Source organism: Gorilla gorilla, chromosome 6 (genome assembly GCF_029281585.2).
Source record: "Gorilla gorilla gorilla isolate KB3781 chromosome 6, NHGRI_mGorGor1-v2.1_pri, whole genome shotgun sequence".
NCBI lineage: Eukaryota > Metazoa > Chordata > Mammalia > Primates > Hominidae > Gorilla > Gorilla gorilla.
The window spans coordinates 23,693,912-23,718,174 of NC_073230.2; the positions used below are offsets into that span (position 1 = coordinate 23,693,912).

The 24,263-nt window shown below is 35.4% G+C and overlaps 1 protein-coding gene and 1 long non-coding RNA gene across 4 annotated transcripts in view; one reads left to right on the forward strand and one right to left on the reverse strand.

Annotated features, from left to right (window-relative positions):
- The window catches only part of CRPPA (CDP-L-ribitol pyrophosphorylase A), a 330,476-nt gene that overhangs the window by 165,243 nt on the left and 140,970 nt on the right, over positions 1–24,263 (reverse strand). For all 3 annotated transcript variants that reach the window (XM_019030382.4, XM_031012648.3, XM_055347369.2), the window contains 2 exons: positions 19,582–19,679; positions 394–486 (listed from right to left, as the gene is read on the reverse strand). In XM_019030382.4, coding sequence (XP_018885927.3) covers positions 394–486; positions 19,582–19,679 — 191 coding nt within the window. The remainder of the gene's footprint in view (positions 1–393; positions 487–19,581; positions 19,680–24,263) is intronic.
- On the forward strand, positions 7,709–12,049 carry LOC115935246 (uncharacterized). Its single transcript, XR_004070913.2, has 2 exons — positions 7,709–7,799; positions 10,302–12,049. It is a non-coding gene; the product is annotated as an uncharacterized lncRNA (long non-coding RNA).

The window sequence follows — 24,263 nt, forward strand, 5'->3', positions numbered from 1 at the left end:
AAAAGTTATTTCAAGGAATAAATGGAGAGATTATGCATAACATTCAAAATATTTATCAAGCTTAGTTTTTAATTTAGAAACAATTTTAAAGGATATCCATAAAGTTATACATGTCAAATTTTTATCTACTAATTGAGTCAAACCTGTCTCTTATTACCTACTTTGGACCAGGTACAAACAGAAAATTGAAAATACTGTCCAAAATACCACTCTTCTCATTATGGGAATTAGCTTGTTGAAAGTATTATTTCTCTTTCAAAGATAAAATATCCAAAAACATGTAAAAGAACTCATCATAATCTCATATATAAATATTTAAGAATCAAATTAGTTCTCTTCCACATTACATGTGTTCATATCCTTAAGTGCTTTCAATCATTTGAATTGACTTACATTCACACAAACAAAATTGTAGCATTGATCTAAGATGATTTGCTGAAGATGTCTGCCAGCATGACCCAGAGCCTCAGATGTGACTTTTACATGCTAGCAGGAAAAAACAGAAATGAATTCACAAATTAGATAGACCAAACATAAACATCTTTGTTACAACGGAACACATAATTGCTAGAAGGCACATAAAGCCAAGGACCATATATTTTTTAAAAAAATTAATACATGCTGAAGTTCATCAGGCTATCAAGAAATAGTCATTTGAACTAAGCTATGAATAATGCATATTTTAGCAAACAAGGATATAGAAAATTGTTTCACATAGGAAAAAAATATGGACATAAACAGAATATATTCTGGAACAGGCTAGTAGTCTGGTTTATCTTATACAAATAAATATTGAAGAGCATGTTGAAGGACTAAAAGAGAAAGGGTGCAGTGATGATTGCAGGTATCTGGAAGCACATTAAATAACACAGTTTTAATACAGGGAATAGACTTCACTAAACCTGAAATAACTAGAAATGGGGAAAGCAGTAAAAAATCATCACAACAATATAAGTGAGAGAGAAATAAGACTTAAACTACACAAACTATTCCTAAAACAGTCGGGGAACTTACTTCTACTACTATAAGTAGTCCGAGATTAGATTAGATTTAGAGAAGAACACATATTATGCAAACTTTCCTGTAAGATTTTTTATTCCATATAGTTTAATATTCTAATTAGCTTCTTTTAAGATTTTTCTATCATCACAATATGAACAAAAACTTAAGAATTACTAGACAAGGGATCTGTGATATCTTTGCTATAATAATTCCACAGGAAATCACACTTCAGTGATTCTTACTGGTATTACATTTAGAATGCTTTACATTTCATAGTTCTAAAAATAATACAGTGCTGTTCCTTAGTAAAACATCAAACTCTGTAACTCTGTACATTATCTATTTAGTAGCTTAATTTGCTATAATTTTGACAAAATACTGGAGAATGAGAAAGGAAGGTTTTCAAGGTCTTAGGTTTACTCTAGAAATTAGTTGGCTATTAAATTTTAAAAATTTTAGTTCAGTTTAAAATTCATATTGAGCATAAAGTTCAAAGATTTTTAAGAAAAAAGCCAAAAAGTCCATAGTCATCAACAATATATTAACACCACAATAAAAATAGAAACCAGCATCCATTCTGCAATAGTAAGTTTGATCAAGTGGTAACATCTAGATATTACAGGGAGACAATTTTTCAAAAGTCCCACATGTATTCAAACATTTTCAAAGGCATTAACAGCTAACTTGTTCCATACTTTCTTTGCAAGGATGTTTGTACAAATTGCAGAGATAGAGATATTTCTTCCTAGAACAGATTTATTTTCCAGTAAGATGGGGACATCTCTCTCTCTCTGGATTAGGCTTACTTGGCATTCCAGAGTTATCTCCTGAGGAGCAGATGGGCTGATTTGCCTGTATAAGGCCAGGGTTTCCTACTATCAAGGTTCTTTTTAAAGAACCCTACTGCCCAGCAACAACTAACTCTAATTGCATCTCTCCATGGAAATTGGAATTCAGAAAAAAACCGAGTGCTACATTTTTGTTCTTGCTACTGCTATGGTTATAAATGGTCTTTTCTCTGACTCTGTAGTCTCAGATCTTCCACCAATATCTATGATACTGTGTCAGGCTGACTTATTTGCATGCAAGTAAGGTATAGTCTCACATCCTGCCAAGTTTCTGACTTCACAGATATGAAATAAGGCAACCATATCACCAGATCTTAACTTCAACAAAGATGCACAAGTGAATTCTGAACTCAGAAAAAAGAAAATCTTACTTTAAAATTTCCTTCTGCATGTAGAGAATGAAAACATGAGAGATATTCTGATTCAGTTTTTTTGAAGTATTAAAATAAATTTCTTTAGGACAGAGCTTAGGATCTTTGAAGACAGAAACATTCATGTTTTTACCACTAGCAAATGCTTAATAATTTTAAAAACAAAAACAAAACTTTGCCACCAGTTTTTTAAAGAAAAATATCTTGTGTCAAGAAAATAGTGTATGTTCTTAAAATGAACAATGTGGGAAAGTTCTTTAAAAATAAAAACTCACCAAAAAATACTACATATAAATAATTACTCTGAAAGGTAAGTATCATTCCAACAATTCTCTATGAATAATATATGTAGTAACCAGGAAAGACAAATGAAGTATTAAAAGTACGAATGTTGCATTAAAATGGAATAATATGCATGTCATTTTAAATTATGTAATTTTAGTGAATGAAAACCAAATGTAGTAAAACCAAAAGTGTTGCTAAATTTCAGATAATTCATTTCCAGGAAGTCTAATTTCTAAAGGTTAAGAAGAGGTGCCATGAGCAGGATAAAGACACTGCACTCTTAATAACAACTCACTTCTTTTTGTAAGTCAGTATTCACTGACTTCCTTCTGTGAGAGAAGGAGATAGCACACTTTAAGTTCTGCTCATAGTCTAGGTCTGGTCAATCATGCTGTTTTAAATCTAAAACATTTATTAGATTCTTATTCTATTTCGTGGCCATAATTAACATTAGACATTATCTACCTTCAAGGAAAGTGACTTAACAAAATTTTCCCCAATTCTAAATTTTTCATTTTAATTCACATTATTAGATGAATATGGGCAAGTCGTTGGTTGTTTTGGAGCAATTTTTTTTTAAGAAAAGCCGTAACATTTTTAGGTTCCTTGAGTTTTTGCTTAAGAATAATTTATCTAGGAATAAAAATTTGGTTCATACTTTCCCTCACAGATCTGCAATCACTGTGCCACTATTTTTAATTGTTACATGTTTTCCTTCTGCTTCTTATATTCCATTTGTCATTCAGCCATTTTCCATTCATTTTCTTGTATTTCAGTGTCAAGCAGTTTCCCCCACCCACCCCCCCATTGCCCTTCCAAGTACGCATAGTTGTTACATTTGAGGTTTTTTTCTTTTATCTTTATTACCAGAGGAAAATTTGGCTTGTGGTGATAGTCTTGGATATCACCTTCATCCCCTCGGATGTTTGTAGATAATCCTTCATTATATTTGGAATGAATACTGTAGATATATGAGGTTGGACTATCCTATGTTCTGCTTGTTTATGGGTTTTGCATCTTGATGTCTTCCTGAAGTATTCTTCATGGGGAATTTCCAAATCAACCACAGTAAGTTTTATTACCAATTGTTATTTCTCAACTTTTCCTGAAAATATGCCCTTTTAGATCAAATAGAATTAGTTCAAGGAAACTTTCTTTTAGCTTTCTGAAGAATTTCTTTATTTTTCTACTTGATACATGAAAAGTGTCCACACATTGGCTGCCTTAGTCATCTAAACACCTACTCTACTTTAGCTACCATTTTTTTAAGTTGGAATATGCTGCCATTATCTTGACTTTTCTCCCCTCAGTTATCTGACTTGCTGTATTGTTTCTCTAAGAGACTAGTTCTTTAATAGTGCTGCTTTCATAATAATTTTGTTTCCTATTCCATCACTGTTAATCTCTTACAATGTTGTGTTTTGAATTTTTAACCTTGAATTCAGATTCTCACTGAGTTCTTCTACAGAACAAAAAGGTATAATTTGGGAGAAGGAAGAGGTCTCAGGTTACACCCAGGTTTACTTCTTATGTGCATTATAATTTTTTAAGTACAAATTGTACTTTTCCTGGTTATTTTCTATGAATTAGAGTGTTAAAACAAAATCAGACACTGATAGTTTTCTCTGTCTCTATGAGATGCCACAGAAAATTGAGATATTTTCTACTTTTAAAGGATTCTCCTTGGCTCTCACACTTCAGCTTCTCAATCTGCTTCTAAGTTAAAAATAAAAGAATTATCTTAATGAATCAACTTTTGCCCCCATTACAAGGTCTGGGAGATCCACGGGCAGGGTTTAGAAGACATCAGCCAGATTATCATCTGCACTTACTTTCTTGACTGTTACTTTTAAAAATGTATGCATTAAGTGGGGCCCCTCATGTTTGTTTGGCTACTGTTAATTTTGCTTATTTTCTATTGTTTTTAAAGCAATGGAGAAGGAAGATTTTATGAATGATCTTTATCATATTTACCTGGCTGTCACTACTATTTTTAAGTACTTTAAGGAATTATTTTATTTTTGTATTGTACATCTTTAGACAAAAGGCAAGTATTCCCTAACCATTAAGAGTATTTTAAGTATTCCTAGAAGAGCTTCATTTTTCTCATTAAGAACATGTAACTTTATATACATATTACGTGTATATGTGTGTAACTCCCATTAGATTAAATCTAAAATAGTGACTTTGACATTAAAGCCCTTCATAGTCTACTTATATTCTACCTATTCAAATCCTAGCCACCCATTCCACTCTTCAACACAAATATTCTTAAACTCTAAAGAAATTTTTCTCTATTGTCACAAATACTGGGCTCATTCATACGTATGACAACTTCGGCCCATACTGACTTCAATATCTACTTGCTTCTTCAAAGCTATTATGTATTTCTTAAACTTTAACAGTTAGTAAGAGATACACTCTTAGAATACACAATTGTAGGCCAGGCGCGGTGGCTCATGCCTGTCATCCCAGCACTTTGGGAGGCCGAGGTGGGTGGATCACCTGAGGTCAGGAGTTCAAGACCAGCCTGGCCAAGATGGTGAAACCCCGTCTCTACTAAAAATACAAATATTAGCCGGGCATGGTGGTGGACACCTGTAATCCCAGCTACTTGAGAGGCTGAGGCAGAGAACTGCTTGAACCTGGGAGGGAGAGGTTGCAGTGAGCTGAGATCGCGCCACTGCACTCCAGCCTCGGCGAGAGAGTAAAACTCCATTTCAAAATTAAAAAAAAAAGAATGTACAATATAGATATATGGAAAGCACAATGCCCAGCCACATAGTGTTATTGTAATTGTAATTAAAATATATTTGTTCAGTTACATGATACATTTAAAACTGCACTTAAAGTCATTCTTTAGCTAATGCCCATAAACTAAGACAGAAATGCATACACAATATTTACATAAAAGTTATCAAATATTAGTATTTTTGTACTCTTGAAAAACCAAACTGCAATTTTTTTTCTTCTTGAAATTGAGACTCTTAATAATTGTTTCCAGTTCAGTGTAATTCTTCTGGTCATACTGCTTCCCTCCCAACAAGAAAACAATCAGTATTTTCCATGCTTGAGTAAAGAAACTTAGATTTTACCTAAATATAGCAAAGGTATCTGTGACACTTTTAATCAACAAAGCCCACAACAGAAACGCTATTAGGTTGTTTATATAAAAAAAAAACTCCTAAGCATCATCATATGCTGTCATTCTTGATGTTTCCACACTCAAACACAACAAATGGAACAATCTGCTGGCTAGAGTTTCTTCTGTAAATATTTTGGTTCAAAGGACATTTAAACAAAATTTAAAACAACTTCCAATGTGTTCAGTAAATTAAAGTACGACAACAAAAAATCAAACTTTCCTTACATCATAACAAATAAGAGTTTAGGAAAGATTTACCATAAACTAAATGCAAACATCTGTGTATTCACAATATTAATACTATATAAAGCATGGATATTACGAATAAAGATGGATTGTCAAAAAAGTTTTCATCTCAAAAAGCATTAAGGCCTAAGGCTGAAAGGTTTTTGTTCAATTCCCATGAGTCACAGGTTCAAATATGTGTTTCTGAAAAGTCAATCATCTTTTTACAGAAAACGTTGGCTGGGTCATCTCTGAGTCAGAATCTTCCAACTTCTAGCCTCTCTACCATTCAAACAATGGCACTAATATAGGTATAAACAAGTGACTTGTAGAGAGATGTATTTTCTTTCCACTCTGTGAACATGCCAACAATTATCCCTTTTTGCCTTTCTAGCATTCAGCATTTACTATTTCTTAGAATAAGCTTTTAAGCTTTTCTTTTTGTATGTGTGTGCATGTGTGTAGTAAAGAGCATGGACTCTGGTACCAAGATCCCTGGGTTTGAATCTATCTCCAGAACGTCGTTGCGGTGTGACTTTGGGTAAGTTACATAAGTCCTGTGGCTCAGTTTACTCCTCAGTAAAATGAGTACATTATAGAATTCATATGAGGATTGGCTAAGCTAATATGTGAAGGGTAAGAGTTAACTTTTCCAAGATGTCTTCTCTATAGCTTGTCCTCGTAGAAGGCTTTAAGGAAGTCAATCCTGGTAGAGCTGTAAGCTAATAAATAAATTGGGTTACCAGTCGGCTAGGTTATATAAGCTACAGGCTGCTAACCATGAATGGTAAGCTGGTGGATCATACCAGTGGCCTTCCACTTCATGACCTGCCTCCATAGGACTTAAACCCTAGCTAGCTGGTCATACTAAAGCAGGTTTGATACTCTCCCAATCCTAGATGCTGGGTAGGCAGAATAGTACTATAACCAAGGTTCTGAGACATTGCACTGCTATTGGATCCCTATCTCTTATCACACAAGGAAAAGGACTGGTGCTTCCCTCACTATGCAACTTAAAAGTCACAGCACAAAGACTGGAGTCTAACATTCAGCCCGGAAGATCCATTTGCAGTGCTACATAGTGCAGTGGACACTGCCTCTGTCTGAGTCCAAGGACTTTTCCCAACAACTACTGTTCTAGGAAGTCTGAAGTCTAATGTGTGTACTGTCAAGTCATTCATCTTTGAATATATGTAAAGACCCAGTAGCATTCATGTTTTGGGTCACCTAATGCACACTGCTATATTAAATGCTTGCTGTTATAACTCTACTCACTTCTTAACTTCCACTTTTAGAGGACCCTTTAAAACATATCTCCATTATCCCTTTACATTTAATATATTTATTGAGGCTTTATAACTTGCCAGAATCTATGCTAAATACTTTCAACAATTATCTTGTTAAAACTGCATAGCACACCTATGCACGGGCAGGTATTATCATCATCCTCATGTTATAGATAATGCAGCACAGGCACAAAAGTTTGCATAATCTAAGATTACACAGCCAGTAAGGGGCTAGCACTCAGACTCAGGTCTGTTGGAACTCCCAGGTCCACATACATAACCTCTAAAGCACACTGGACATCAGAGTTACTCTAGGTACTACTACCTTGTCACAGACATCACAAGACCCTTACCCAGAAAGGAGTAATTCTACATGTCCCAAAGTCAACTCCAGGCGGAAGGGGTGTGGGGGAGGAACATGTATTCTGGAGGAAGTCAGTTAAGTACTAACAATCTTAATTGCCAGTATACACATTCCCTTAACTGTGATGTTTCTGGATCCTGGATAGTGTAGAAAGTATTTAAGAAGTGTCCTCCAATTTCAATCTTCAGATTTGATATCAAAGTAATGTCAAGTGCTTCTGACCCACTGCATTAAACGTGTGCTGAGCAGTTGGTGGTAGAAGACATTATTGTGGTAAGTCTTCCTTTGTGCATCCCTCTCTCACTGTTAAAACTCATGTTGAAAGCCAACTATTGTTCTGATGCAACACTACAAGGACCATGGAATGGAAAATGACAAGCTCTAAATTTAACAAACCTTGAGCACCTGACACAAAGAATTTAAGGCTCCCATTTTTTTTTTTTTTTCTTAAGACAGAGTCTTGCTCTGTCACCCATGCTGGAGTGCAGTGGTATCATCTTGGCTCACTGCAACCTCTGCCTCTTGGGTTCAAGCAATTCTCCTGCCTCAGCCTCCCAAGTAGGTGGGATTACAGGTGCTCACCACCACGCCTGGCTAATTTTTGTATTTTTAGTAGAATCAGGCTTTCACCATATTGGCCAGGCTGGTCTCGAACCTCTGACCTTAGGTGATCCACCCACCTCGGCCTCCTAAAGTGCTGGGATTACAGACATGAGCCACCGCGCCCAGCCCCGTTTTATTATACATCCAAAGTTGGATAGTATCAACACAAATTGTAAAGCTGCAAAATACCACCCTGCTTTTCTTTCTGTTGAGCTTTCATGACAGATTATATTATAACTAAAAGACAGTGTGTAGTAGATGGGAAACGACTGGCATTAACTCATATATCACGTTTGGCAGGCATGTTCTGTACCTATTAGTGGAAATCACTAATGATATGTGAAAAAGATATAAACAGTAATATGATCCCTTTATATTTATTAGTAATGCATAAAACATTTGCAAGCTGAGAACTGGCAAGTTAAAAGGAACAAATCCTATCTGTCTTAATTAAAAATAAAACAAGGTCACAAAGAACAGAGTGTCTTAGCCATTGATGGATTAATATAATTTCATTCATTTGACCAATATTTATTGATAGCTACAAGCCAGACACTAAATTGTATACTGAGACCATGTCAATGACTAGACAGGTTTCTGCCCTTAAGAAGTTTATAGCCTAATGGGAAAACAAAATAAATTTTAGATGTGTATTTCTTGAATTTCAATGTCTATGGGAATTTCTGAGAATCCTGTTATAAATGCAGATTTTAATTCTTTTAGATTTGGGGTAAAGCTAAGAATAAACATTTCTAAGAAGCTTACAGTTGATACTGATATAACTGATGCCTGGATCACACTTTGAGCCAGCAAAAGGTTCTATCATTTGAATCCACATTAATCTAAAAGTCATCTCTCATTTTGAGTAGATATTTACTGAGGAGTGTGTCCTCATCTAGCAAATGAAAGAAAACTGCAACCTTACTGAGCCAAAGCCATTGCCTTTATCTTTATTACATATATTGGTATGGCAAACATAAATGACTAAAATTAAAAAATTCATTAACTCAACTTTTTTCCTTCAAATTCTTGCTAAGTTTACAACGTAATTTAAATGCATAAAGTTTTTATTTTTCCTAAGTAATAAAGAGTCTGTCTAAATGTACAGTCTGCCTCCAGAATCTGTTGGTTCCACAGTTAAGGATTCGAGCACGGGTCAAAAACATTTGAAAAACAAAACAATAAAAATACAAATTTATAAAAATACAGTGTAACTATATAGCATTTATATTGTATTAGGGACTGTATATAATCTAAAGATGATTTAACATATACAGGAAGATGTATATAGGTTATATGTAAACATTATTTCATTTTATGTAAGGGATTAGAGCACCCATAAATTGTGGTATTTGTAGAGCAGAAAGGTAGGTCCTGGAACCCCCATATAAATTGAGGGACAACTGTATATAGAAGTATAATTGCAGCCTGTTTCCATATTAAAATCATGTGATGAGAAAATGACAATCACTTAAATGACATGATTGATATTGTACTGCAAATGTGAAAATTGTTTTCAAAATGTCTAGATAAGAAATATTAAAAAGGTTCTCAACAACCTCCATTTTCCACCTAGTTTTTACAAAATGATAGAAAATAAAGAAAATTAAAATCAGCTATAATATGTATGAATAGCTTACCGAAGAGTCCTTTCACATGTAATCCCAAGAAAATCATGCAATAGTCTTTTAAGGAATATTCAGACACCATCCCAATATTTGTTCAACCTGAAAACTGCCAAACCCTATGTAATAAGCAAACTATTTTTCATTAATGTATATTCCTCTTATATCAGAAATATACTTGCAATATTTATATATGAAATTTCCCTCTCATACAACTTTCCCATTATGACTTATTAGTAGTCTGTTGAATATACATTGTTTAGCTTAGAGGTTCAAAATATTTTAAAAATACTAAGGATAAATTACATTTTGAACAAAAACTCGATCGTGTGACTTGTTTCAGAACTATGTATATACCATATAATATTTTTTAAACTACATTTCTAGACAATATAGAAAAATAGATTCAAATATGTAATATAGAATCTTACTGTAGAGTCTACAGAATACATTTTAAAAATATTGCTTATGGCTTATTTTCTTCACTCCACTAGAAGGTCCCCTCTGCAGTGCTCATTTCTGCAACACTGTCTTTCTTTCCTGACAGAAGGCTGCTCACCACCAATTTCATCACTGTTGCTAACTCCAGCTCATCTAATCTCTGCAACATCTGCTACCAACACCTTCTCTTGCCTCCTTTTGTGAACATAGCTTTTTCTTCTAGTTAGAAAATCAGTTCGAACTTCTTGAGTTTTGTGTTTTAAACTCTTCTCAACTGTTCCCATGACTGATGGTTGCCCAGAGGCGACCTCTTTATCTCCAGCAACATATTTGGCCGTTGGCCCGGTAGAGAGGTACTCCAGAAGCTTACTGGTTCATCATGCTCTCATCTTTAACCACAACTATTTATCTGACTCCTTCCATCTCCACAGCACTGTGTGAGGGATCAGTGATAAGAGACGGTGAAAGACATGCGCAAATGGATAAATAATAAGCAGGATATGTAGAATGACACAACTATTGATGCGTAATTTAGGAGATCCAATAACTAAAAAAAAAAGATTGGGGACAAGTTCATGGAAAGAGTAATCAACTAAGCCTTATAACATAAAATTGACAAATAGAGAAGGCATGCAATCCAGTAGAATAGAGTGCAAAAGAGGTAGAAGACTAATCGTTTCAAGACATGTTGAGCCACAACAGCAATAACATTGTGACAAAAAACGTCGGTGTAGATTGCAGAAGATCTTCAATGACGGATCAAGCTGTATAGACTTTTTTTTTACCCTCTTATACTGAATAGTCATTTAAGGTATACAGGGCCAACGTAAGAGAGAAAGATAAACTTTTTTTTAACACAAGTTGTAGGCCTTGGAAAGAAGTTTTCCAGTAACAAGATAACACGAATAATGTACTGTGGTTATAAGCTCAAAGTGGTATATTTGATTCAGTGTTCCCAGAACCACCAAAACCTTGGAACCATTGTTTAGCTAAAGCTACTAGAACAACAGAATAACCTACTTCGTGGCACTGTAAAGTAAAATTATACTACACACAAATACTTGACATAAAATACATTTCCAAACTCAATTATTAGGGATAACATAAGCACAAAATGATGCTTTGCAAACATCATGTATCCTATAACTGGAGAAAAAAAATTAATGACATGAAGTGAAATGACTGAGTTCTGAAACTACATCTCAATTTAAATAGCATAAGCAATTTAGTATACAACATTCTTCAAAATCAATTGTTGAAGGTTAACTATAATCTACATACAAAAACAACTTTGTCAACTTTTTATATGGATTTTCCTTCTAAACATATTCGCTTTATGTGTAAAATCAAAAAATTTCCTGAGTTAAAGGCTAAGACTTGACTTTATGAATACATGCCCAAAAATTGGTAGTGGCTGGTTTCTGTTTTTATTTTGTAAGCTTAGTATAATGGTTGTCCAGAACTTGTAAGCAATGACCTCATTTCTAAGTGGACAAGATGCAAAAGACCATTTTTACAGATTAACCATCTGGTTCCTTTAGGACGAGTAATATTTCAACAGGTTCCTGTATTTCAAGAATATAAATAATTAAAAAGATGAAGATATGTGAAATACACAAAGAAAAAAATAGAGAAAATAGCATTTAAAGCAAATTATCCTAGCTCCCTCAATTAATATTTTAAAACCATGACAATCAGTTATCAATATAAATTGTTAATTTTATTGAATACAACATCAATATAATTCATACCATCTTCTTCAACTAGGTGGTCTATCATTTTGGAGTTTCTTTCCACCTCTGGAGAATTGCTCAGGAAATCTGGCTAACATACCAAATAAACCAAATGGATTTAGTGAGATGGTTTTTGGCTAGTTTCTATATTCTTGTATACACATGCATGTACCACATAAATGTGGTGCTGTTCAGAGTTAGAGGCACAAGAGAAAAAAGTAGCTTTCCAGTGTTATTTCATTGTTATTAACTATACAGTATTCAGGTGCAAACAAATGAAAATCCTGTATATTCACACTAAAATATAATATGTATCAAAATAAGCATAAAATAACTGTTTTGGATAGGTCTTAGGATGCTGCTGTGGCTTAATTTGCTCTGTTTATGTTCTCTCTGCTTTTCTTTATTGCATGTGCTAGTTTTGATGTTTTGTTTGACTAATATGTCATACAGTGAATTTACTGAGGTCTATAACAAAAGGCATGGATCCATACACTGGACACAACCTTGAGGGCATAAGGAAAAAAAAAAAGAAACTAAGTACCATAGAACAGCCTCAACAAAATCAAAGCATGCTTTACACATGATTTTCAGTTACACCCTGCTTGTCATTTGTGATTACTCAAAACAATAATTAAATTATGTGCTCCAGGAAACAGGAAGGAGTGCATAACCAAAATACATGAAAAGCCCCTACAGTCCCTGTTTGTTCAGAGTATAGATCAGCATTCTTTAGGAGTTCCATTCTTTTATTACAGGAATGAATATTGGGTTGAACATGCTTATATGCATTTAGAGGTAATGTGATGTATGAAAACAAATACTGCAGAGGTTTCCTCTGTAGAACTGTACTTTTAAGAGGAGCAGCCACCATAATCTTCTTGTAAAGGTAAACTGGATCATGTCATTTTCAAATAAAGTCTTCTCTCACTTCATTTTCCCCTTAAAACAATATATAAATGATAATAGTAGCAACGGTAACAGTAGAAGTGGTAAACTCAACATAAAAAGCCTACAAGGCTCTTTCCTTGTCTCTTGCTACTCCCACTTCCACTCCATTTGCATCTCCAACCACAGATGCTTTCTTTCTGTGCCCCAATGAAGCTCTTTATGTGCCTTTCACATACTGTTACTTCTCGTTTGTTCTTTTAATAGATAATTATTTATTACCCTTAAAGACTTAAGTTAAATACCACATCTGCCAAGAGATTTCACTTACTGCCTTCCACTCCCAATCTAAGTCACTTTCTCTGGCTCTCTTATATAAGCACAGTTATGTTTTCCTTAGAATATTCATCACAATTTGACATCTTAATTTGCATTCATTTACTTTTTATCCCCAACTGGACAATATGCTCCTTGGAAATAGGAAATCATACTGGCTCAGTTCAACTCCCTATATCTAGTGACTGTATCATGACAGGCATTTATTATTTGGTAAATAAACTAGAGAATTTAGGAATAAAAGACTAATCATATCTTCCTACTTATAAATTCCTTACTACCTTCAGTTCAGTATATAGTATAAACTATTTTTGGATATTTACTGAAAACTGGGAAGAAGTGAGAGAGGTCCCTTTAAAACTGTCTACCACCCTGATCTATCTCTGGAGAGCTCTATCTTCAAAGCTGGTAAGGTCTGTGAAATACTTCAAATTGCTGAGAAAAATAGAGGAGGAAAATAGCAAGACTGATAGCAAAGCCTTGTCCTTTAAGAATCAGTAAAAAGTGCCTGTGAATGGGGGGAGTAGGAGAGGTGCCTCTCCCCAAGTTAGCTCTTTACTTAACTTTTTAACAACTTCTTCCAGGTATTTGGTGGGTATCATTAAAGTTAGATGTTTGGTTCACCTGTAAGGTATGTTGCAAAATTCTAGTACAGATAATTACAATAAACATACCCACTCTTTTCCCTTAATTTCAAAGGAAAACATTTTTTCTTTTCATGTTAACAAAACAATCCTCCCATTATGTGTTGAGCAGCTCCACACCCACAATGATCTGCCCTACAGATGCCAGGATTTCAATAGTAGTGACTTCATCCTTTTTACACATTCCTTTCAAAGTAGGATGAAAGCTCTGAGAGGTGAAAATGTTAGAATACGTTGCATTTTGTGTTTGTAAGTTATAAGCTGAAAAATGTCATGAGATAAATTTACCTTTATAAGGGAAGGGAAAAAGTATATAAAACTACATAAATCCTTTCCTAAGGGGATGTCTTCCAGACATTAGGTATTAGCCCTTTGTCAAACTTAAAAATCTCAGTCTTTTATCTTACCTTTCCTTAGAAGAATATTAATTAGTAGAGACCATTTTGAATCAACTAGCATCTATATTCACTATTTACATGATCTCAGGCAAATCAAACTGCAAGTTTCCCTATTTCCATTTGTAAAATAAAGGGGGAAATCATAGGGTTATTTTTTTTTCCATTTATATATCTTGTTTGGAAGAATGTCTATTCATATCCTTTGTCGCTTTTTTTAATTTTATTATTATTATACTTTAAGTTTTAGGGTACATGTGCACAATGTGCAGGTTAGTTACATATGTATACATGTGCCATGCTGGTGTGCTGCACCCATTAACTCGTCATTTAGCATTAGGTATATCTCCTAATGCTATCCCTTCCCGCTCCCCCCATCAAAGGGTTATTTTAAAGAGAAAAGAACTGCATAGTACTGATACAAACAGGAGACAGGGAAATCCCGGGTAGAAGAGGACAGTCCCTGGTGAGGGCCACACCTTTAGGCCTGGGTACTGTGGCCCAAAGTGAGAACATGCATTCCTGTTTTCCCACTCAAATGCTGCTTTTTGGCCCTCCCTGCCTCCCATCTTGTACCCATAAAAAACCCCAAGCTCCACTAGCAGAGTGATGGCAGAGGGGCAGCAGAGTGGAACAGAAGAGGCCAGAAGAGAAGCGGCAGCTGTCAAAGAGAAGCAGTTTGACTTCAGAGGGACAGCTTGAAGGTGGGACTTCAGAAAGACGGCTTGACGGTAGGACCACAGAGAAGAGTTCAGCAGGGGACAGCCAAACTCCAGGGGAAGACCACCTTTCCACTCCATCCCCTTTCCAGCACCCCATCCCACTGAAAGCCACTTCCACTCGTCAGTAAAATCCTCCACATTCACCACCCTTCAATTAACTGATGCAGCCTGATTCCTCCCGGACGCCGAACAAGAACTCTGGTACCAAGAGGGCTGGTGCAAAAGGTTGTCATCCCACCCTCCACTGAGCTGTTAAACACTTAAGCTGTTTGTAGACAGCAAAGGTAAAAGAGCACAATGTAACACACGTCCTCTGGGGCTTCAGGGGTCATGGATACCCTGCTAGATGCTGCCATGGAGCCGCATGAAGTTCTATTCCTGCCATCGCACCCAGAAGGACTTGTCCTGGCCCTTGTACCCGCTCACCTGCATGCTCCCTGTCCCATGAGAGGTGGAGAGCCGTGGGCTGAGTAAATGAGCCAACCCCTTAGCCAGTCCTGCAAAGGGGACAGGGGAACTACCCACTTCGGTACTACTCCTGACACTCCATAATCAGTGTTGTGGCTGGTTTTTTTTGTTTTTGTTTTGTTTTGTTTTGTTTTTGAGACGGAGTCTCGCTCTGTCGCCCAGGCTGGAGTGCAGCGGTGCGATCTCGGCTCACTGCAACCTCCGCCTCCCGGGTTCACGACATTCTCCTGCCTCAGCCTCCCGAGTAGCTGGGACTACAGATGCCCACCACCACGCCCAGCTAATTTTTTGTATTTTTAGTAGAGACAGGTTTCACCGTGTTAGCCAGGATGGTCTCGATCTCCTGACCTCATGATCCGCCCACCTCGGATCCCAAATTGCTGGGATTACAGACGTGAGCCACCACACCTGGCCTGTTGTGGCTGTTTCTAAGAGAAAGCATTCTCTTAAGTTTGTGTGGCATGACAGGTTTTTAAACTTTTAATTCTTTTTAACCAAATTTAGAAGCCAGGGAAGGCTTAGCAGGAACGATATCTCCTTTCAAGGAGAACCAAGATTCTCTGAGTAAAATAACAGGACACCCAAAGTTCAGTTTTAGAAGTTCTACATTAGCTCCTCATTAAAAATAAACAAAAAGTCTAATTTATCTCCAAAAAGGAAGATATTAAATTAAATTTTTGAGGAATGGTGATTTTCTTACTTTTGAATATATGAATACTTCTTAGTTTTATTATATGAAGGAAACCCCTAACTTCAAGCCAAACCTAATTTTTTAAAAATTCCAAATTTGCTATGTCTGTCTATATTTATAGACAAATTAGATACTTGAAATTAAAAGAGAAATTTAAGTGATCTTTAAAAATTATAAATGGCCAGGAGAGCACACGAACAATAAAGGGGAGAAAGATTCTGGAAACCTAGAAATATGATTTTAGCCTTTGAATCTCTGCAGACCCTTCATAAAAACAGAAAAAGCAAGGAGGATATCAAAGCCAAAAACCTATAGACATTATCTACTATAAAACCAATATTTGGGAGGCTGAGGCACGAGAATCATTTGAACCTGGGAGGCGTAGGTTGTGGTGAGCTGAGACCATGCCACTGCACTCCAGCCTGGACAACTGAGTGAGACAGTGTCTAAAAAAAATAATATTACTGGGTAGGGATAAATTGGCAGCACATATAAAGACACACACAGTTTAAGAAACTGTAGAAAAAAATAGGAGTAAACCAAGAAAGACAGAAAACAACAAAATCATCATCAGATACTTTCTGGATACCTTAGCAGGCCATTCCATTCTGGGATTAGCAACAGAAACTAGGAGAAGCCTTTGTAGGCTTTAATTCAAAGTTGAAAACAAGCAAGCCACATGAACGTTCTGTGCTAGGGATAACTGGGGGTCTGGGTCCAAAGCACATTCAAAACCAATAAACAGAAGCACCGTAGTATGTTAAAACACCAGCCTGAGAAAAGTCTACATGGACCAAGGGAGGCGCACTAGGAATAAAGGAAAGAGAAAGTACAGGCAAAGGAGGGCCACGGAGGTGTTATTTTGACTCATCCCTTCCTCCTAAAACTAGATAAAACTCTTTTACTTAAAAAGGAACAATAGGGCTAGGTGCAATGGTCATGCCTGTATTTCCGCCCTTTGGGAGGCCAATGTGAGAGGATCACTTGAGGCCAGGAGTTTGAGACCAGCCTGGGCAACATGTGGAGACTCCTGTCTCTACAAAAAGGAAAAAAAAAATTAGCTGGGCATTGCAGTGTGTGCCTGTGGTCCCAGCTACTCAGGAAGATGAGATGGGAGGATCGCTTGAGCCCAGGAGGCCAAGGCCAAGGCAGCAATGAGCCATGATAGTACCAAGACGCTGTCTCGGAAAAAAACAAAAACAAAAACAAACAAAAAATATGTATATATGAATGACAGAAAGAAAGAAAGAAAAAGACTAAAGAGCAAAATAATGTACCTACAGAAACACATGCACATCAGAAAGACCCAGTCATAAAATAAATGAAGACTGTAACCCAATATTTAATAAGCTAAAAGAAATTAAGAAAATGACAGAACTATAAAAGTCAGACTTGGAATAACTTAGAAACAAGGTGATGAGAAGAGAGAAAATTTAAAAAATATTTCAGAAATGAAGACTAAATTAGAAAAAACACAAAAGGTAATGACTGAACAGAAATAAAAGACGGGAAGTAAGAAAATTAAAGAGAAATTAAGAGATTAGAAAAACTCAGGAGAATGTAATAGCTGTGGATGGCCAAAGAACATGTAAGCTTCATCCAACAGGAATCTGTGAAGAAAACTGAAGTAACCAAACAGAAAAAAACTAAAGAAATAATGTCAAATAAAAAGATTTGAAACTACACAGAAGAATCCACTATGTACCTAGCAATATCAGCCAAAATGACTATAATTAAGAAAACTGTAGTAAAACAAATGGACTTTAAAGGAAAAGAATTATTTGAGCATCCAGGCAAATAGACTAAATCACTTATAAGACAAAGAAAGTCAGATTTTCATCACACTTGACCAAAACACTTTATGACAAAAGAAAATAGATTGGCATATCGAAGATACTCAACAAAAAATTACTGAATTAAGACTGCTTTTAATCTAGCCAAAATCACCTTGAAGATTTTGAGCAAAAGAATAATTTTACTCACATCAAAGAACTTGGGAATACTGTGCCCATGAGCCCTCACTAGAGCATCTATTGGAGGATTAGTTCCAGAAAACCAAAATGATTTTTAAGGTATCAACATAAGGATTGTAGTGGCTATTACATATACATTTACTTATATGACTAAGAATAAACAATTGTTTAAGGGAGATAGTAGGTAATGACATGAATGTAAGAATATATACAGTAAGAAAGTTCACTGTCATCTTTCAGCTATAAACTTTAAATTAAAGCATACTAATTCAAATTAGATTCTTTACAAATGAGGAGGTAGAAGACACTGGTTAATTTGTTAATTTTAACAACTCATGTATCCAGTACAGCACTGAAGTATGAGAACTAACAGTCTGTACTATCTAATACTGTCACACCACTCTGCCAACTTATCATTGAAAGTTTAATTATAGTTCAAATCCATTGAAAATGTACTGCATGCCAGATGCTTCTCTAAGCACTTTAAATATATTCATTTTATTCAACTCACCCAGCAACTTTAGAACATAGATGTTATTAACAGTTTCAATTTACAGATAAGGAAATTAGGAAACAGAGCTGACATCCAAAGTGCAAGCAGTCTGATATCAGAGCCTGTTCTCTTTCCAACTGTGCTATCATGATAAAATTACACAGCTAATGGGCATGGTGGAGGCTGAGGCAGGAGAATCACTTGAACCCAGAAGGTGGAGGTTGCAGTGAGCTGAGATTGCACCACTATACTCCAGCTTGGCAACAGAGTGAGACTCCATCTCAAAAAAAAAAAAAAAAAAAATTACACAGCTAAAATCAACTTTTACCCTCTACTTTTGATGAGAATTATGTACGTTGTCAAAAGGTCATCACATATTGAACATAAACTCGGATTAGAAGTTATATATTTTAATGAAAACAGAAATTAATTAAAATGTACAAAAATAAGTGTGGCAAAGAAAATACTTGAAAGTTGTCATAAAAATGATTAATGGCAGTGCTTGCTGGTAAAATTATAAAGAGTTCCTATAGACACCCTCACACTTATTGCATCTTCTATTTGCCTAGCCCTAATATTAGATATGAGTTTAACTAGGAAGTTGGTCACTTCACAGTTACTTACTTTTCCAATATCATGATTATTTCACCTTTTGTCATCATGTCCCTTATTTCCCCCTCCCTCTTCATAATCTCTCTAATCTTCATAGAGTCTACAAACTTTACTAAGCATCTAGCATGTGCTGGCCACTATGCCTCTTAAGACAAGTCTCAGCCTTATGCTGGGGAATGCAGGCATCAGGCAGGGCTTCCTAAAGGTCGTCACACATGGACACTGGAAAAAAATCCACAAAACGAATGAAAAGGGGGATGGACTATGTTTCAGATCCTAAGTGCTGGCAGACCAAAGGATCTCATCGAGGCAAAATAATAAGAACATTATGATTAAGGGATTTTGATGTTTTTTTTTCCAAGAAAGATATCTTTATACTATAAAAGTTTTTGGCAATCAAAGTTTATCAAACTCAGTCTTTGAACACTTACATTTAATTCACTTTTCAGCACTTCTTCAAGAAGATGACCTACATGTTTGTTATCTTCTTCTGTATCCATAACTACACAAATCTCTTGGGAAATTCTCTCTGAAATTAAAAAAAAAAAAGTTTTAAGTTTCAAACAAAACATGTAACAAGGCCCTAGGATGCTGAAACATAAACTTACCTGATGTTCTTAGCTGCTGACTAAGAATAGGGAGGTTTTGATTTCAGGCCAAGTGGAGTAATGTGTGTACACACTGAGATGGCCTTGATTCAGTTTACTACCCAAGTCCATAAACCTATCCATTGAACACTTTGTGGGTGAAGAACCAGCCATTGTGCAACTAACAGAAATAAGATATTTTAGGATGCATTCGGAAGGGAGTAGAGGTGACAACCATTTGAAGTTCAACAATTCAATCTTTCCATGTTTATAAGGGGTCTCCCAGAACCTAACAGATTTCCACTTCTTAAACAGATTCACTCTTTAGGCCATAGGTTATCTCCTGTGCACAGATTCAATGTGCCATCCAGTGCCTTGGTTAAGTACATCGTGTTCCTTGACATTCCTCTAGATTTTCAATTCAGTACAATTAAGTTCCTGTTTTGACTATTGCACTAACAAGTAAAAACAACTGAAAGAATTTTCTTCACATCTGAAAGACTTGAGATGGTCTGATTTAAAATTTATAAACTATGTAACACAGTGATAGTCACCTCTGGAAACCCTGCATGCATTCTTCCAAAAGATATGAAGTCCTCCTCTACAGCAGGCAAATCAGAGGGTACCCTGATTCAAGGTAACTTGACCTCTTGTTATCATGATACAAAGTTCAACCATGAGCTGAAATCTGAGCAGAATTTTTCTTAATCCACATCTTTCTGTCTTATAATTAACAGCAATTCTTCAAAGTTTCAGGCATCCTGTATGGAAATTGCCTATATAGCTGCCAGTTAAAGAGCCATTACATAGCATTATATCATGGATAAAGAAAACAAAGCCTAATTTTAAGATAGGATTCCTGAATCAAAAGTATGTTTGATTAACTTTTGACCCAACTGCTTCTTACCTGAGCAACTCTGTAAAATACGGTCCATATAAATCACTGATGTAGCAATAGCTAATAATTATTTCAAGCAAAGCTAGGGAGAATAGGTTATTGAAAATAATACCACCAGTTAATAGCACTGCTATTACTACCTCCTACTTAACAAGAATATTATGTATTCCAGGAGCTATATGGTATATATGAGTACTAATCTTCATGATGACCCTACAAGATCAGTATCATTCTGAATCTATATAACAGATTCAGGAAGCTTGAATTCCAAGAAGTAATTTGCCCAAGACCACAGGGACATGAGTAGTAGAAAAAGGATTCAAATCCAAAAAAATAAATCTGTAATTCTAAGTTACGTGGTGCTAATAAAAGTCAACATAATTAAAAACACAAATGAATGTTTTAGACAGTAAATGCTACAGAACATCATTGTGGAGAGAGAAACTGGAGACAAGATCAGATAACTCTATAATACAATGAGCTAGGAGCTCACTCTTGAAAGGGGAATAGATTTTGCTTAGGAGTGGGAGAAAGGAGCTTTGCAAACAATCAGAAATGATAAGAAAGAAACAACATTTTAATGTGTATTGAGGTAGGTAGTCACATAAACATAGTGTGACCAACAACCAAGAGAATTACTTGAAAGCTATATTAGTCTGTTTTCACACTCCTGATAAAGATATACCAGAGACTGGGCAATTTACAAAAGAAAGAATTTTATTGGACTTACAGTTCCATGTGGCTGGGGAGGCCTCACAATCATGGCAGAAGGTGAAAGGCACATCTCACATGACAGCAGACACGCGTCTGCTTGTGCAGGGAAGAGAAGAGAGCTTGTGCAGGGAAACTCCCCTTTTTAAAACTATCAGATCTCATGAGACTTACTCACTATCATGAGAACAGCACGGGAAAGACCTGCCCCCATGATTCAATTACCTCCCACTGGGTCCCTCCCACAACACATGAGAATTCAAGATGAGATTTGGGTGGGGACACAGCCAAACCATGTCAAAAGACATAAAATGATTTAGTAGTGAGTTCTAAAGTGGGATACTTAGTGAGATCAAATCAAAGGGATCCCTTGCTGTCTTGGACACTAGAGTGTCCTAGGGCTTTCATTTAGAAGTTAACTCATAAAAGCAGTGGCTTTTGAAAACAAAGTTAACCCAAACTTATACATCATGAAATTACATGTTTAGAGAAATCTGGGCTTTGTAATGTCTTAGGCTAAGGCCCCAACAGTTTTATTTCTGAAAGCTCCTCATGAAAACATTAGGACAATCAAGAAATTTAATGTACAAAGTAATCTGCAAATGCAACAATTAATGTGATGGTGCCACAAACATTTATATAAATTTGTAAAATAATGCATAACATTAAGAATAATTTTTAAATACAAAACAGCATATGTAGGTTTTCCTTGCCTTGTTTCATCATATATCCCTCTTTATAAAATTCTAAGTGCTACCCAACATGTGTACAGTAATAAAACTGATATATTACTACCAACTTACAAAAATGAAATATTTTTAAAAAATGAATTCAAAATCTATTTGCTGGCCAGGCACAGTGGCTCACACCTGTAATTCCAGCACTTTGAGAGGCCAAGGTGGAAGATCACTTGAGGTCAGGAGTTCAAGACCAGCCTGGGCAACATGGTGAAACCCCATCTCTATTAAAAATACAAAAATTAGCCAGGCATGATGGTGCACTCCTGTAGTCACAGCTACGCAGGAGGCTGAGGCAGGAGAATCGCTTGAACTCGGGAGGCAGAGGTTGCAGTGAGCCAAGATCACGCCACTACACTCCAGCCTGAGCGACGGAGTGAGACTCTGTTTCAAGGGAAAAAAAAATCTATTTGGCATTTATCCTATGCCATGTTTCAGTTACCCTAAATAGAACACATTTGTTGTTTAGGAGTCTTTCATTGCCACATAAATTTTTACCATCATTTCCACAAAAACATCTGTTGAGTTTGGTATAGAAATGACATCTTTAAAATAACAAGCCTTCCAAATGAACATGATTTGTCCCCTGTGTCCTGAAATCTTTGTTTCAATAGTGCTTTGTAGTTTCCAGTGCAGACCCCTTTCATCTTTTGTTAGATTTATTCTTAATTGTTTGTTGACACCACTATAAATTGATTTTTAATTTCCTATTTGTTGTTATGTATAAAAATACATTTTGATACAGACCTTGTATAGTCAGTAACCTTGCTACATTTACTTATAAACTGATGTTTTATAGATTTTAACTTCTTGGTATATACAGACATGCTGATGAGTGATAAAGTTTTATTTCTTTCCAATCTATAATTTTATCTGATAATGAAAAATTTCAAATATTGGCTCTATGCTCATGGAAAAAAAAGTTAGCCTGTAATTCTACTTACTTATAAGGCCCTGTCATATTGTCATTAAGTAATTATACTATTCGCACATAATGAGTTGTAAGTGTTTTTCCTACTCTCTAGAAAGTGTGCAAGATTGGTGTCATGTCTTCTTTTGAGTGGTTTTGTAGAATTCACTGGTAAAAGCCAACTGCTTCTTTGTGGGAGAGCTTTTAATAAAAATTCAGTATCTTAAATGGATGAATGATTATTCACATTCTCTATATTCTGTCTCAGGTTAGTAAGGTGTATTTCCCTAAGAATGTGTTCATTTCATTTAAATTCTTATTAACAGTAGCATAACGTTGTTCATAACATCTTCATGTCTGTACAATTGTATTGATTCTTTTTCATTTCTGATACTGACTGAGCATTCAATATTTTTCATAATCACTCTTGCCAAGGTCTTACCAATTTTATTACTGTCATCCGAGGAAATCATGATTGATTCTGTCTTATATGTTTGTTTTCTAGTTTATGAGTTCTTAACATTTTCTTCAGTATTTCCTTCCTTCCACTATCTTTTGAGTTTTGTTTGCTGCTTCTCTTTTTAAAAATGTTTAAGTTGCTGACTCTCTTCCTTTTTTCTACTATTTATATTTAAGGCTCTAAATTTTCCTCTAATAACAAACAGTTTTAGCTGTATCTCAAACATTGTGATATTTTCACTCCATTTAAATGACTTCACATTTAGTTTAAAATATTTCATTCCTTTTCACTTGCTTTCATTTAGAATCATATTATTAGAAACATCTAATTTCTATTGTGGTTTCTTATTTCCTCTACGGATTATGTAGAATTTTATTGTTTTTATTAGAATGCTGTGTAACAAATTACTATAAATTTGGTGGTTTAAACACCACCCCATTAAGTAGTTCACAATGCTACAGGTCAAGAGATGGAGGAGGAGAAGGAGAAGAAAGGGTGATGGAAAAGGTGAGAAGGGAGTACATGCACAGAAATGATAAAGTAAATGAGGCAATATGTAAACAACAAGGTAGGTAAAAGACAGGGAAGCTATTTGTGTTATTCCTGTATCTTTTAAGTTTGAAAGTTATTAAAATAAAAAAGCACCCTCTCCTAAAAACAAAAATTAAGAAAAAATATGTGAAGCTATATTAATAGGAGACTTTAAAGTTCACCTCTCTGAAGTGAGCAAAACATAAAGATGTAGATTTGAGGTAAAATAACATCATAAGAAATATGGTGGATCTGTTATTGTGTTGGTTTCTATATTGT